Source organism: Mauremys reevesii, linkage group 3, assembly GCF_016161935.1.
Source record: "Mauremys reevesii isolate NIE-2019 linkage group 3, ASM1616193v1, whole genome shotgun sequence".
Lineage (NCBI taxonomy): Eukaryota > Metazoa > Chordata > Testudines > Geoemydidae > Mauremys > Mauremys reevesii.
Window position 1 is genome coordinate 164,345,896 of NC_052625.1, and position 15,412 is coordinate 164,361,307.

General features: G+C 41.3%; 1 protein-coding gene across 1 annotated transcript in view; it reads right to left on the reverse strand.

Annotated features, from left to right (window-relative positions):
* Positions 1–5,738: 5,738 nt before the first annotated feature.
* Positions 5,739–15,412, reverse strand: part of LRRC1 (leucine rich repeat containing 1) — a 112,208-nt gene continuing 102,534 nt past the window's right edge. Inside the window, exons 11-14 of the mRNA XM_039532289.1 lie at positions 13,716–13,831; positions 12,672–12,844; positions 9,759–9,895; positions 5,739–7,289 (exon numbers count right to left, since the gene is read on the reverse strand). Of these exons, the coding sequence (XP_039388223.1) occupies positions 7,131–7,289; positions 9,759–9,895; positions 12,672–12,844; positions 13,716–13,831 (585 nt within the window). The 3' untranslated portion in view covers positions 5,739–7,130. The remainder of the gene's footprint in view (positions 7,290–9,758; positions 9,896–12,671; positions 12,845–13,715; positions 13,832–15,412) is intronic.

A 15,412-nucleotide genomic window follows, 5' to 3' on the forward strand; every position in this document is an offset into this window, starting at 1 on the left:
GCATATTGGTCTAGCTGTGTGAATGCAGCTATATGTCCTAGCAACCTCAGAGATACTTGGACTGTGGTTGAGAATTGAGAGTGCCTCTCCAGACATAGGTGGAATTACTTAGTCAACAGAAATGCCCTTGTAGCGGAGCAGCTGCCCCACTTCTGGAGAACAGAGGTTAAAAACAGCCAATCTAGGCTGATTGGGGAAGCAGCCATAGCTGTGGCCAGCTCAATCAGGGCCCAGCTGGCCCTGATAAGAAGGCTGGGGGCCAGGAACTGGAGGAGTCTCACTCTAGCCCTGGAGTGGGAAGGGTTGGCTGCCTGGGAGCAAGGTACCTGAAGCAGAGCAGTGCTGGGAAGGGCAAAGGGAACTGGGGAACTCCAGCCTGGTAAACCCCCAGGCCACAGGCCTTAGTGAAGGCCTACGAAGAGGTACTGGGGCTGCAGAGATACTGCTGGGGAATAGGAAAAGGCAGCAGGTCCAAACCCCCCGTTGCTAATGATGAGTGGTCATTACACTGCAGTCTGCCCCAGTGAACAGGGGCTAGATGACGACTGGCAGCAGCCACTGAGGCGAGGTGGGCTTAGAGGATTGGAGGTTTCCCTGGGAGGAGAGACCCAGAGAGTGGGGGCACTGCTGGGGCAGAACTCCAGGGTAAGGGGTACTGGGGTCCAGAAGGGACATGGGGGCCTGAGACAGGTGAGCTCCCAGCCAGCAGAGGTCGCTCCGAGATGGAATCAAGCTAATTCCCAGGGCAACCAGCGGAGTCGCTGTGCTGGTGAGTGCACCTCACTACAGCTCTCAAATGCTCTCAGGGCCCCAATGGACTTGATTCTTGGAGTTGGAACCAATGTTGACTTCTTGCTGTTTAGGATGAGACCTGAATGACTGAGTAGTAATGTGAAATGGACATGCCGGAGGACTTCCTCTCTGGACTTGCCGCTCAGTAACCAATAGTCCTGATACAGGAAGATATGAATTCCCCTTTTCCTGAGGTACGATGTTACCACAGTCGTGGCATTTGGTAAAAACCCAGGGACCAAAAGACAGTCTGAAAGTCAGCATGGTATACTGGTAGTGCTGGCCACCTATGACAAACCTGAGGAACCTCCTATGGCTTGGAAGGATTACTAACAAGAAAATAAGTGTCCTGCAGGTTCAGGGCAGCTAACTAGTTGTGATTTAAACTAGGGAGGATAGTTGTTAAGTTAGCCATACATATTGAAACTGTGGAGGTCCAGGACAGGTCTCATCCCTTCGTTGGTCGTGCGGACCAGGAAATACCAATGCTTAGAACCTGCCCCCAGTGCTGCAGGGGAACCTCCTTCACAGACCTCAGAGCCAGTAGAGACTGAACCTGCTAAAGGAACAGTTTCATGTAAGACAGATCCCTGAAGATGGATGGGGTGGGGAGGAGGGATGGAGAGGAACTATCTGGAATAACCGGATATGACAGTGCTTAGGACCCAGTTGTCCATGGTAATCAGTTCCCAAACACCATAAAAACAAGGCAACATGTCCCTGAACAGAGGGGATGGAGAGGAATGGTTCAGTCCAATGGCTCAGTCCTGGACACACAAGTCAAAATGGGCAGTTGCAGGATGCCGGGGGATGGAGGGACAGGGAGAGCTGGTTGGTTAGCCCAGAACCAGAAGATCTTCTTCTCCTCTGCGATCTGTGGCCCTTCCAGGAATAGTTCTGCTGCCTTACAGGAAGGTAGGACTGTCCCTAAATAAATAAATAAAATAAAAAATCCGCAGGTGGTATTGCTGCTGTTGCTGACTGCTATAGTGGCGTCTCTCCAAAGCTGGAGTATACGCTCCTAAAGAACAAAGTAGTTTTTCAAGACTGCAAGATTTTGTCAGTTTTCTCTAAAAACAAAACCCAGGCATCAAACGGTAAATCCCCCCCAGGGTCTGCTGAACACTGGGTGTAAATTACCAAATTCTGCAGCCATGAGGTCCTCCTCATGGTCACAGTCAATGCCATTGTGACGGTAGCTCCCATAAGGCTTTATGGGAGTATGACATAACTGGAATAGGTTTTGTGCTGCCGGTGCAATGTAACATATCTCTGTAAAGGTTATGGTCTACTATATTTATTCATCCTATTTGTACACATCATTTTGTACTTGAGGTTAAGAATATTGGCTGTATACTTGCTTGATTTCTAAGTAAGCTTTGTGAGGCATTTGGTCAGCTTCTTTAGGAAGGAATTTGCAAGGTTAAGTACCTGATCAGAAAGCACTTGGGGGACAATGCATCTAGGAATGCTCCAATCCACATAAGTAGTCTTCCTGGAGACATAAGATACCATGTGGACATAGTCTTCTGCCTGTAAAGACTGAGTCATGTATGGACATGTGACTTGCCCAGGTGACTTCAGAATTTCATCTCCGAGCTGGATTTGCATAGGAGTGAGGAGGCGGGTCTCCACCTAGAAGAGAAAGTCTATTTAAACCCAAGAGAGACCCCTCCATTTTGTCTTCAGCTGGCTAAAGAAGGAGCTTCTCCAGCCCCCCCAGGATATTTGAAGGAAACTGGAACAAAGGACAGTAACTACAGAGGGTGTGAGTGATTGCTGGACCCAGGCTAAAAGATTAGTCTGTAAAAAGGAGCATTCTGGAACTGGTGAGGATGTTATCTGTATTCAGTTTGATTAGACAGATTTGCACATTTTATTTTATTTTGCTTGGTGACTTACTTTGTTCTGTCTGTTACTACTTGGAACCACTTAAATCCTACTTTGTGTATTTAATAAAATCACTTTTTACTTATTACCTCAGAGTATATATTAATACCTGGGGGAGCAAACAACTGTGTATCTCTCTCTATCAGTGTTATGGAGGGTGAACAATTTATGAGTTTACCCTGTAAAGCTGTTTTCAGGTAAACCTGCAGCGTTGGGGCAGGTAATTCAGACTCTGGGTCTTTGTTGGAGCAGACAGGAGTGTCTGGCTCAGCAAGACAGGGTGCTGAAGTCCTGAGCTGGCAGGGAAAACAGGAGCAGAGGTAGTCTTGGCATATCAGGTGGCAGCTCACAGGGGGTTTCTGTGATCCAACCCATCATAGCCATAATTCTGGCTAAGACATTAAACTCTTCTGTGGAAGGTTCTGGCAACTTGTCTGTGATCTTAAACATGACCACCCAATTGACAAAATCATATTTAGAGAGCAACGCCTGCTAGTCTGTGATGTGCATTTGAAGAGAACAGGAGGGATAAATCTTCCTTTCCATCAAGTCCATCCTTTTTGGTTCTTCATCCTTAGGCATGGACTCATACCTTAGGCGTGGACTATATTGTGCCCTGCCATTGGCTGCAGTTAGCACCAGAGAGTTAGGGGCCAGGTGGGAGTAGAAACCCTCAAAACCCTTTATGGGGGAAAAAGTATCGCTTCTCCAAATGCTTTAGTGCAGGAGGCAATGAAGCTGGATAATTCCAGAAGGCCTTTGCAGACTCCAAAGGAGCCTCATTTATTGAGAGGGTTACTCTCCCTGGAGCGGATGATTAGAGGCTATTCAGCAGCTTATGAGTAATTCTCCTGAAGGAATCTTCCTGGATACCCAAGGTATTAGCCATACACCTCTGGAGGTCCCAATATGGCTTAAAGTCCTCTAGCACAAAGGAAGAGGAAAATTCTGGCACAGTAGAGTTGTCCAGGTAGGATGAGGAGATGGTTTGGTGATGGATCCTATTCTTGCATCCTATTCTTGCACCACAGGATCCAGTGGGAAGAGCCCCACAAGTCAAGGGTGAAAGGGCTCAGCAGTCACTTGCAGCTGACATGGTTTGGGAGCAGGAGCCACCATCAGTGATCTCATTTTGGAGCAAGTCAAGGAGTAGGACCTCATAGACCAAGCAATGTCCCAAAGATTCCAAGAAGGCCACTGGGCATACAGATAAGCCATTGGTGGCCAATAGGCACCAGGCCAAAAGCCCATGCCCTGACTGTGAGACAGATGCCAAATCTCAGTACCAATGGTGAGCCAAAGTTTCTCTCTGCTGCCAATGAGGGAGTCCGCCCCAATGGAGCAAACAAATGGTCAGACTCTTCTGATGCCCAATATGGGGCAGCATTGGTGCTGAAGAGGAATGGGGGGATTGGCACCAGTGGTACCAAATGAAACACGCTCCCATCTGATTCTGGGAGAGGCGCCAGTACCAAGGCTAAGGGCAGTACTGGACTCAAAAGGATCTGCTACCGAGACAACAATGGTGCCAAAGGATGCACCAGCATCAATAGGACCTTCGGTGTTGGGCCCTGCATCAGCCTCTACTCTCCTGTCCGAGGCCTGGGCAGTGCAAGCTGTGGTGCTGACGAACCCAGCAGCCCTGTGATGCAACCAGAAGGTGACAATGGCACAACATAGGATGAGACGGTAGAAGCCATGGCACCAGAGAACTCCTGAACCAGTGGAGTGTCCAGGACTGAGAGGCAAAACAGGTCTGATGCTACCTGGTATGTCATCAGAGTGGAGACAGTCAGCACTGGTGACAATGTCATTGGTATTGGACTCAGGCACCTCATGGCCAGAACCAGAGTTGATGGTACAGGCTCTTTCCCTATCTTGGAGTGGTAGGGGAGCAGCGGGATGAACGGCTCCATCCCGTGTGCCGGATGGAGTATGGTGCCAGTCAGCACTCCTCTTAGAAAATGAGGTGGAGTCTGCCTGAGTGGTCCTTATTTGTTTTATGTCACCTCTTCCTCGTTGTACCAGAAGAGGGAGAACGACCCCTTCCTCTTTGGGGAAATGGCCAAGCCAAAGTGCAGAGTGACATCACTTGAAGGCGACTGCCAATCACACGAGGGCCTCCATCCTCATGGCCTGCTGCAGCAGGTGCTGCTTCAGCTGCAAGTGTCTTACCACCTAAGTCCTCTCTCAATGACTAAAGAGTTGTGCTCCATCTGCAAACGTGTCTTTCACCGAGACACAAGCACCTTGTGTGAGAATCACTGTTGGGGATGGTCCCCCCCACACAATGGACAATGCTGGAACCCTGGTGAGGGCATCACACAGGACAGCCAACTACTCTAATACCATTCTAAACTTAACCTAATGTACTACTAACTACTATATACAAGAAAAAAAAATTTCTCAGAAACTGAGACCAAAAGTACAGGGCGAAAAACACTACACAGAGTTCCGACTGTAGCCACTGAAAGCAGGGACAGAGGGTCAGGGCAGTGCTGCCCTTGTATGGCTAGGGGAAGGGATAGGGCTGTGAGCACCTCCCCCACAGGTACTGCTGGGCAAAGTTCTTTGGCGCCAGACCACTGGATGTGCACACACCTAAGTAGAATACACAGCTGCATCTACTTGAAAAATTCTATTATTGTTTCTGCCTGCCACCCCCACACCCCTTTTTGTGCCTGCTAGAGGAAAATTGGCATTCAAAATATTCTTCCTAGCTATATAAACTGGACAAAGAATTTCCTCGTTGTAAGTTTCTCAAGTCTTCCTTTCAAACATTCAAATGTTTACAAGAAGGTTTAGTTCCAAATGATTATGTGCTGAGGGACTTACTTAAAGAAATAACAGATTTATTTTGATCCAGTTTGAGTCTGTTCATTTCAGTTATTGACTTGCATCTGAATCCATTAGGTATATTAAACCTTTGTTCTGAAACTAAAGGCTATTCAGTTGTCTACATGGGATAAGTTAGCAGTCTTGGCCCAGTTCCTAGTGGACACAGACACACAATGTAGATACAATCAAAACTGACAACATTGTTTCAAGTCTCAGCAGAGGTTTCAAGAATTTAATACATATGGAGACAATTGGTCTCATCTGTATGCCACAGTCCAGGAACACTGACAGTGGCAATGTGAGAAACGTTACAGTGCAACTGTTCATGTTGTACATGCACTGTGTTTGAGAGACGACTTTCTCCAAAGTATGTTAAAACTGGTACTTCCCACAGTATTACATTCAGTTTAACAGAGTTTACTTAACTTAATAAAGCCAGTGTTCACTAAATTTAAGATGTAGCACAATAAAATGTACAGATAAAATCAATTCTAATATTTATCATATCAATTTTAATGATACAATAAAAAGCTACTGAAGCTTTCAGATTTTTATTTTATTGTGGTTTTATATATAGATATAAAACCTGAAAAAGCACTTTAAAAGAATATCACTCTTCTTGTGTCATACATAAAACTAGTTTCATACGTGCTTCTGAAAGTCTAGTGTGCATTTTGTTCTGTTTATTTTACAAATGGCACATTCAACTTTAAAAGTGGGAGCATGAGTTTCTATTGACTGCAATCCATCACTGCATCCAAAACAAGAGGTTTCCTTATGATTAAGTTAAAGTGTGAGTGCATTGTGTAATAAACAGTAGCAGTCTGGTCATTTAATCTCAACTCAGCATACAATAAAATAAACAGTTGTGCTTCACAAATTTGAATCCTGTGATATAAACATCAGTTTTCCTTTTTTTGTAAAATACCCCAAAAGTTAATTACTGCTTGAAATGAACACTTCCAAACAGGCACCATTGTTTTAACCTTGCTCTGCTCAAGGATTCTGTTTTCTTTTAAGACTAGTCTGACATACAAAACACATTAAGGCACAAGTGGGCAGTACAAACAACAAATGAATACAACTGTCCATGAAACTCACGTTCTCTTCCACAAATACTAAAATATGTACCGATTAAGATAAATTTCTTTTTAAAAATGAAATACACCATTTTGTTATGAAACTCCTATACAAAATTTTAAAATTTACACCATCTGAGCTGCCAAGAGTAAAAATTTATCCATTTTCCACATAAAACTATATTTCTCACCAGCATATCTAGCAACTGGGAAGAATATACCCCAGCACTTAGGAAAAATCGTATTTCCCCACATGTAAGACAAAAATATGGCACTACCTATACAGTAGTGTACTCTATTTATTAAAAACAAACGAAACTATTAAAAGTACAATATTGATTTGGAGATTATTGGTTCAATGCCTGGCTGAGATAAGGCACTTTCTTCCAGTGATCAGCACCTTCCACATACAAGGAGATGATGAATCAGGTTCTGGTTAAAAACAAAGGGGGCTGAATGACGTCCCAGAAGACGACAGGAACATTTCAACAGCAGGGGAAGACACAGGAGGTAAAACCTGGAGATGAAACTCTACACAGAAGTGGTCACTCTGTCAATGGCATTATTGACCTCGTTTTTGTTTGAATCCAGTCCTTTAGCAGCATTCATATCATTCCGTAAATTCTCCACTGTCTTTTTCATGTTCTTTAACTCTCCAGGATGTGGAGTGGCTCGCCTTAGAAGTGTTCTCTAAAAACAAACAGTGGAGTAAGCGGTTTTGCTTTTGTCTTTTTGAAACACACACACTTTCAAGGTTTTAGCATTTAATACTAAATATTAGCTATAACATGATTTTAAAAAATCATTATGTTAATTTCATAGCTGCTTGTTGATGTAGTCAGTGAAAGAGGTCTTTTTTTGAGGGTGGGGAGGAGAATAGACTCGGGGCACAGAATTTTCCTAATCTGACCTGTTAATTTGAAAATCTCCTTCAACAGAAGTTGAAAAAACAGTTCCCAATTGTGTGTGTGTGTGGGGGGGGGGTCTCATGAAAGAACTATATGGGATTTTCAAAACTGCCTAAGTGATTTAGGAATTAATTCCATTAACCAAACAAAACAGATGCTTTTGAAAAATCCCACAGCACCTCTCTGTGGTGTGTCTCTATATTGCCAAGTAAATGTTTGTCTGATGTTCTACTCTCCTTCCATCATCAAGACATGGATTAGATTATGTTTTGCCAAATAGACACTGGGAATTTGGAGGGAAAGAGAGGGACCATTCCAATAGTTTATTTTCGGTAATTCTGTACCATCTACTAAAGAAGGATATGTCCTTATGTTGGCATATGTGCATGGAAAGTTGACAAAAGCTAAACGGAAAGATAATCTCCTTGCATAATTTGGATAACCAGTGAATTAGCTTTTAATTTTCTTTTTAAAAAATCTATACCGCACTAAGTGTAACAGCATGAATGTGTGTGCAGGTGCAGATGTATGTAATTTTTAAAAGAAGTGTTGTGTGTACTATTTACATTATTACAGTAGCACTAGTGAACTATAATGGGCATACATGGAAATTACTGACTAGCTGAATAAAACACTTTTGACTAGATAACAAAATGACCCCCCCCCAATATCAAAAGTGGATTGCTTCAGGGCAGTCTGTAAATCCTAAGTAATGTCCTGCACTTGAATTTTTAATAGTGTTTCAAAGTGCCTGCTGTTCCCAGTTCATTACAAGTGGATCAATAATAAGAGGAAGTTTTAAGAGTTTAAAGGTTCTTATTTCACAACTTTATGTGGTTCAATTATGAAAAGTGACACCTTATTCAAAATTCAGTTCTGCTGTGTGCTGCCCCAGTCACCTGCTGCCTTCAGTGACCAAATTTAGTTTTACTACTTTTTACTCCAGTTAGCCCTGCACAAATGACACAATTGAAGGAAAGTAAACTAGATTATATTCCCCCTTGTGCAGTCCCAAAAGTTGCTTACTAAATTTCCATCAGCTACACCTCTGGAAACCAATAGGAGGCACTCATGATTGGCACAGATGTCAGAGGGACTAATCTGATCTGCTAAACCCTTTACTCCTGGTTCTGAGAAGGACAGACTCTACCTTGTCAGATCTCTAGTTCAGTTTACAGGGCTGGTAGTAAGGAAAAACACATCTGTATACTTGTAAAATGAGCATATCTGATATGCAAGTGATTGTTAAAAAATACTGTCTGTTTCAAAGTCACTCTTCAGAATGAAGCCATACTGCTAGCACGTCTGGAGTGTTATAACTAAGATGCTCTTGAGTTAAAGTACAGATCTGAAAATCCCCATGTTTGGAGATTTTTTTAGATTTGTGTGTTTGAGGCTCACTTCAAATTAGGCTGAAGGCTAAGACTTGAGCATGCCTCTGAAAATCTGCATGCAAAATTGTTACAATCAGCAAGTTTGGGGGGACTCTGAGAGGTCTGCAGAAAATTTGGCTCTAAAAGTCTCAATATTTACATGTAGCTGCTGTTAGTGAAGCAAAGCCATTACAGAAGAAGGCTTTATTTCAAAGACCACCTCAAATTTTTTATTTCCAGGGAGTATGAAATGACCATTTTATGGAGGTCTCATAAGTACAGTGACAGATGCTCCCAATAGCCCTTCTTCATTTGGGTGGGAAACAGCATGCACCAATGTGCCACATGCCACCTGATTATGGACACTAAGTTGGTATCAATACCTATAGTCATGAGATGAAGGAGGGGTAATGAAAGTGGGGGAAAGACAAACATGATGGGGGGGGGTAGAAAACTCAATGTGGACCCATGTCAGAGTGTAATAACCCAAAGTTACTGCCTAAAGGACATAGGGTCAAGGCTTACACCTTCCACAGAGCAGAAGACGACCCTACTCCTATCCTGCTTTTGGAAAACTGGAAGGAACCATCCTAAAGAAATAAAGAAAAAACAGACTAACATTTTCACAGTAAGAGAGTCTTGTTTTAGCAGAACTGAAAGTTGTATTTGATTTAAGCAGATAAACAATACCAAATTTAAAAAGCCTTTTTAAACCACTATAAAACCAATATTTAACAGCTTTGCTATAAACATAGAAAATCTGCTACTACTGTTAAAAACTTGGAATGTTTAAGGCAAGATATAGACAGTTCTAACACTTTTTACTCTTTTGCATTTTAGTTACTACATGTGTAATAGTGTATGTTTGAGAAACGTACCATTTCATTATCCTCTTCATCTTTTTCATCTTCTAAAAAGCGGATTGAACTGATTCTGTTTACTGCACGCTCATTCCAGGTTTCATCTGACATTTCATTTACCAAGCTCTCAAACGCACCACATCGGGGCAGGTTATCTATTGTAATGGAAACAAACAAAGCTGAACCTTCTCAAGAAAGAACATGTTAACATATATTACGAGGACTTTGGGGTTTAATTCATTTCATTTTGCAGGGTTTGTTTTTAGAAATTTTTAACTTTTATATAGATGTCCAAAAATTGGGTGGGTTTTGGTGCTCTTTGTATTTAATATACATTATTAATAACGTTACATGTTACAATGTATCCTACTGTAAAGAGTAATCTCTTGGTAATGTTACCTAGTGCACTTTAACTTCGCACTGTTTCAAACAGCACATTAAAATGCACTAGGGAACCTTTAGTGCACACAACCACCTCTGTACAGGCCAATTAATGTGCAACATGTTAGTGAATTTTAGACATCACATCCTTGTCTGCATTAGTATTCCATGTAGACAAACCCTTAAATACAAGTAACCACTTCTGGCATTTTTCCAGTATTTATTGAATAAACACCAATTTCATTTTTTTGTACTCGCGGTGTTATCAGCTAAAACTGAAAATTAGAAGCCCTAATTATTTCCTACTTATCCCATGCAAAAATTCTACTGACCACTCACTTAGGCAAGCAATTTTATTTTTGACAGAAGAGGAAGATTGCCTGATAATGGAAGAACTGCCTTCATCACGAAGGAATATACAGTTTTAACCAAACACGTACACTCTACAGCTTTGGATTAACAATCTGACTACAAAATGTGCCAGAAGGTTTGTACCTAATCAATAGGCAACAGCACAATATTTATCAACCGTCTGTCATTGGCTGATATGATGTCATGTTAAACAAGTGGATGAGACAGTGGCTGGTAATCCAAGAAGTTGGACCCACTCCACTTATTTTATTTATGTAAGGACTGTGGTCTTGGCTGCCACCTATCAGTGACCCCCCTTCTCTGATCAGCCTATCTAGGTTCCACTCTTGCCACCCCCAAGTTTTCAAAAATCAGCCAGGCTCTCAAAAATCATAACATGAGATTTTTTTTAAAAATCATGATTTTTAAGCCAAACAAATAAGATCTTGATGCTTTATTTGTCTTCTGTTTTTTTGACATTTTAGAATTCGCATTTTCAATCTTTGTCTCTGCAACTATGGGCACTAAAGGGTTGAGGTTTTTTGTTTTTAAATTAAATAGATTCTCATGAAATCCATGTGCCTCTTGGCGCTGGCCTTCAAGACAGACACCAAATATAGAGAATCACAATAAAATGGTGAGAACTGACAACACTGAGCTTCTCGTGTGTCCCCAATCACCACAGTATCTGAGTATCAATAAACAGCTGGTACCTTTGTGGGTATATCTGAACCTTCAGATATTGGGTTATCACAAAAGTGGCAACCCAGCAACCGATGCAAAGGACTCTAAAGATTCATAGACTTAAGGCAGAAGGGACCATTATGATCATCCAGTCTGACCTCCTGCACAATGCAGGCCACAGAATCTCACCCACCCACTCCTGTAACAAACCCCTAACCTATGCCTAAGTTATTGAAGTCCTCAAATCGTGGTTTAAATACCTCAAGGTGCAGAGAATCCTCCAGCAAGTGACCCATGCCTCATGCTGCAGAGGAAGGTGAAAAACCTCCAGGGCCTCTGCCAATCTGCCCTGGAGGAAAATTCCTTCCTGACCCCAAATATGGCGATCAGTTAAACCCTGAGCATGTGGGCAAGACTCACCAGACAGCACCCAGGAAAGAATTCTCTGTAGTAACTCAGATCCTACCCCATCTAACATCCCATCACAGACCATTGGGCATATTTACCTGCTAATAATCAAAGATCAATTAATTGCCAAAATTAGGCTATCCCATCATACCATCCCCTCTATAAAACTTATCAAGCTTAGTCTTGAAGCCAGATATGTCTTTTGCCTCCACTACTCCCCTTGGAAGGCTGTTCCAGAACTTCACTCCTCTAATGGTTAGAAACCTTCGTCTAATTTCAAGTCTAAACTTCCTAGTGTCCAGTGTATATATATATTTGTTCTTGTGTCCACATTGTGTCCACAAATAATTCCTCTCCCTCACTGATATTTATCCCTCTGATATATTTATAAAGAGCAATCATATCTGAGCCCTTAAGGAACTAGCTACACATGAGGGAACAAAGCAAAAGAGAGTTCGTAATTTAACTGACCCCACCAATCCCTCACCTATTCTTTTAAAACTGTAATACGAAGTTACTGCACAATATTTACATTTGAAAGAAAGCCTATTGCCCCCTTTTTGACAGGAAGGTGACATTCTAGGGATGATAATGCCTATTTTTTACATCTGCTATTAACTCACCTTGATCTTTTGAGTCAAGACTCAGAGCTTTTCAACCTTCAGCCTTCCAACTCTGTTCCTTAGCCACATACACAAGTTTGAAAAACAGATATCCACTTTGTACACATGGGCTCCACTACTGAGCTCTCATGGATTTTAGGGGTAACAAGATTATTATGCTTGCTTACTTTGTATTTTAATTAAATAAATTCATGCTTATATAACGGATGTAGAGGGGAGGTAAGTCAATTTACTTACCAATTTACCCACTGGAGTTAAAATCTTTTGAGACAGTGAGTAGTGAAAGGTAGAAGAGAAGCTCTTTAATGGTGAACAACTAACATGTTATCTGTTACCAATGATTAACTGATTTTTACTTTTACTTTAACAAAAAATGATAAACTAAAGCTTTTTGCACAATGCTGTGGGATAAAGACACGAAACAGTAGATTTTTAAGATGACAGTTCTGCTGTATATGGAAATTATTTTCAAAGTATACCATACCTTGGCAACTGGGCTCAGAAGGCATTTGAGGAAGTAACACACACGTTAAAATTTTCTCTCCTGTTTCAGGATCTGTGTCAGTCTGGAACATCAGCAAAGGTTGGGACTGGTTATCAGACAACCACAAAGCCTTCAGCTTTAAGGAAGTCAGCGACAGAGGAAGATGTATCAGCCTAATTTAAAAAGAAATGGAAAGTCTGAAATTTCAGGCCAGTTTCTAAGAGACTTAATAAATCAGCCTGCCCAACTAGGCGGTGAACCAGTTGCACACGTGCATATGGTTTGATTTCAAGTAAAAATAGAGATGACTCAATGAACTGGCTAACCATCTCATTTTATACCTTGTATCCCGGCCTGTTCTACTTAGCTGTTTCTCATTATGCTTAGATGTAATCTGGAGCAGGGAATGTCTTTTGAGGGAGAGGGAGAGGGAGAAGGAGTGTGTGTGTGGGGGGGGGGGGGGGAGGGTGCTGACCACAATAGGGCCTTTATTTGTGCAACAATACAAACAACAAATAAATGAACCCAAAACACCACTGCATAACATGAGATCAGTAAGCCAGGCTTTTATTCAGATAAAAATGTAACTTCTGTTGTCTTAACATTTATATGGATTAACTTGATTGTCGAACTCCCCATTCTGAAGGATCAGCTGGCATTAATGCATCAATTCACCAGACTTCACCTGAAGCCAAGATCTCTTTGTTCTAATTTAAAGTCAGAAGTACATGAAGTGAAAAAGTTAGGAGACTTTTCTGTTTCTGGCTGAAGAAAACCTGAAAGTCATGACTGAAATCCTATATTTTTATGTGCATTTGTCACAAAGGTAGCTTTGATACACATACGTGTGCTCAGTATTGGCAGGGTTTGGAACTACATTTGGCCAGAGGGCAGGAATATATTGCCAATTTCAAAGTATTGGGACTAGTGAAATTGGAGTGTAAGCTTTTTTTGCTGCTTCATTCTAAGACATCTAATCTACATGTCTTGACGGAGTATGAAGCAAAACCAGTACAGCAACAGGACACTATAAAAATCTCTCACCTGTTTCCAGCTACATCCAGGACATGCAGTTCAGTGGCTTGTGAAATCTCAGAGGGAATTCGAGATAATCTGTTGTCACGCACAGAAAAGACATTAAGACTGCAGCACCCCCCAATCTATATTAAAAAGAGAGGAAAACTATTTTTGTTGCAGACCCGTATTGTAAGAAAGGCATGTCGCATAGATCGCACAAGATGTCACAGCACATTCAAATTATAATGGCTTCAAGTCACAGACTGCAAATTAATGAGACAATATTAATGAGATAAGAAGAGATCTCTAGCCAGTCTCTTTTAGTACTTTCATGAACAATAAGCTTGTAAAATTATAAATTTCATTATTCAGAACCAAAGAGGTCAAGATTCAGCCTCACCTGTTCCTGCCTTCAGCCTCACGACCAATTATCTCAGCTGCACAGGTCACCTGTATGCTTCTCCCAGCAAGTGTTAGTTTTTATCCCTCAACCTTTTCTAACCTTATATTTCAATGTTAACATTCTTGGATTGTTTTTGTACCTCATCAAGCATAACAGAGCTCTGGGCAATATAAAATGTTAAATAAATCAGTCAGCTCTTAACATTTGTTGAGATTGCGGTCACTAGAGTCAGCAACTAGCAACAGTGTGAGACAAAGTAATAAACGTCTTACAAATGTCTTTGGTATAGCTCAAACAGTGACACCATTGTTTTATTAGACGTTTCCAAAATTCAACCCCTCTTTCCAATACAAGCTGCCCAATCTACTCTAATATCCTCTGCCTCCAGCCTTTTTCCAGATGTGATCATCTACCTCCCTCCACCCTGCCAACTAAGTTAACCTCATCCACAGCATTCCACATGGGTAATGTATTCTCTGTTCATCACAGATACAAGTTTCTACACCCTGACTTTGATGTAAAATACATTTTCACATAAAATGCATAGTTAAAAATAGCATTAAATTGGTAAAATCCAGCTTCAGTGACCTTTGCTCTGGATGGCAACTACTGATAACAAGAGTACTGAGGTTACTGAATTCACCCAGCAGAAAGCTTCTTCATGCAGCTGACTGGTTGTTTTCCTTCAGATGAGAACCTTACTTACCTCGGGGTTGCTAATCTTCTATATGTTCACAAACCAGTATTGCTAATTTCTTATCCTTTTAAAAAAATGAACAAAAATCCCTCTTACTTTAAAGTATATTTCTTTCCCCTTAATCCCTGTATTTGACCAAAATATCAGAAGCCTTTTGAAACTTCCAGCTCAAGTTGATATAAAACCTGACTGCATTAGTAAAAGCAATTGATGTGGATTCTAGTCTAAAAAGTAAGACTCCTTCTACACATATACACACACACAAACAAATTAAGTAGTTTAATAATATTTTATTATTTAATTAATTTTTTCTCTCTCACACTAACAATATATAATTTATATTATCCAGGATGCCTCCCCTTTCTCTTCAATATGAAGTGTTTTCTGTGGTCAGCACCACCAACAACCCCACTCTCTTGCTAAAAGAGTAGGCTCCTTTGTAAGCAATAATATGGTTCTTGCATTACAAACAACATTCAAAGCTCTTAAGTAATTTGAGGATCAACACTCAAAGATTTTGTGTTAGTACCAACTAGCTATCAGAGCAAGTTCTACCTTGGCCAAAGCTAGACAATAATAAAAGAGCCATCTAAAATTTTGTTGTGTGTTAAGTCTTCCCATCCA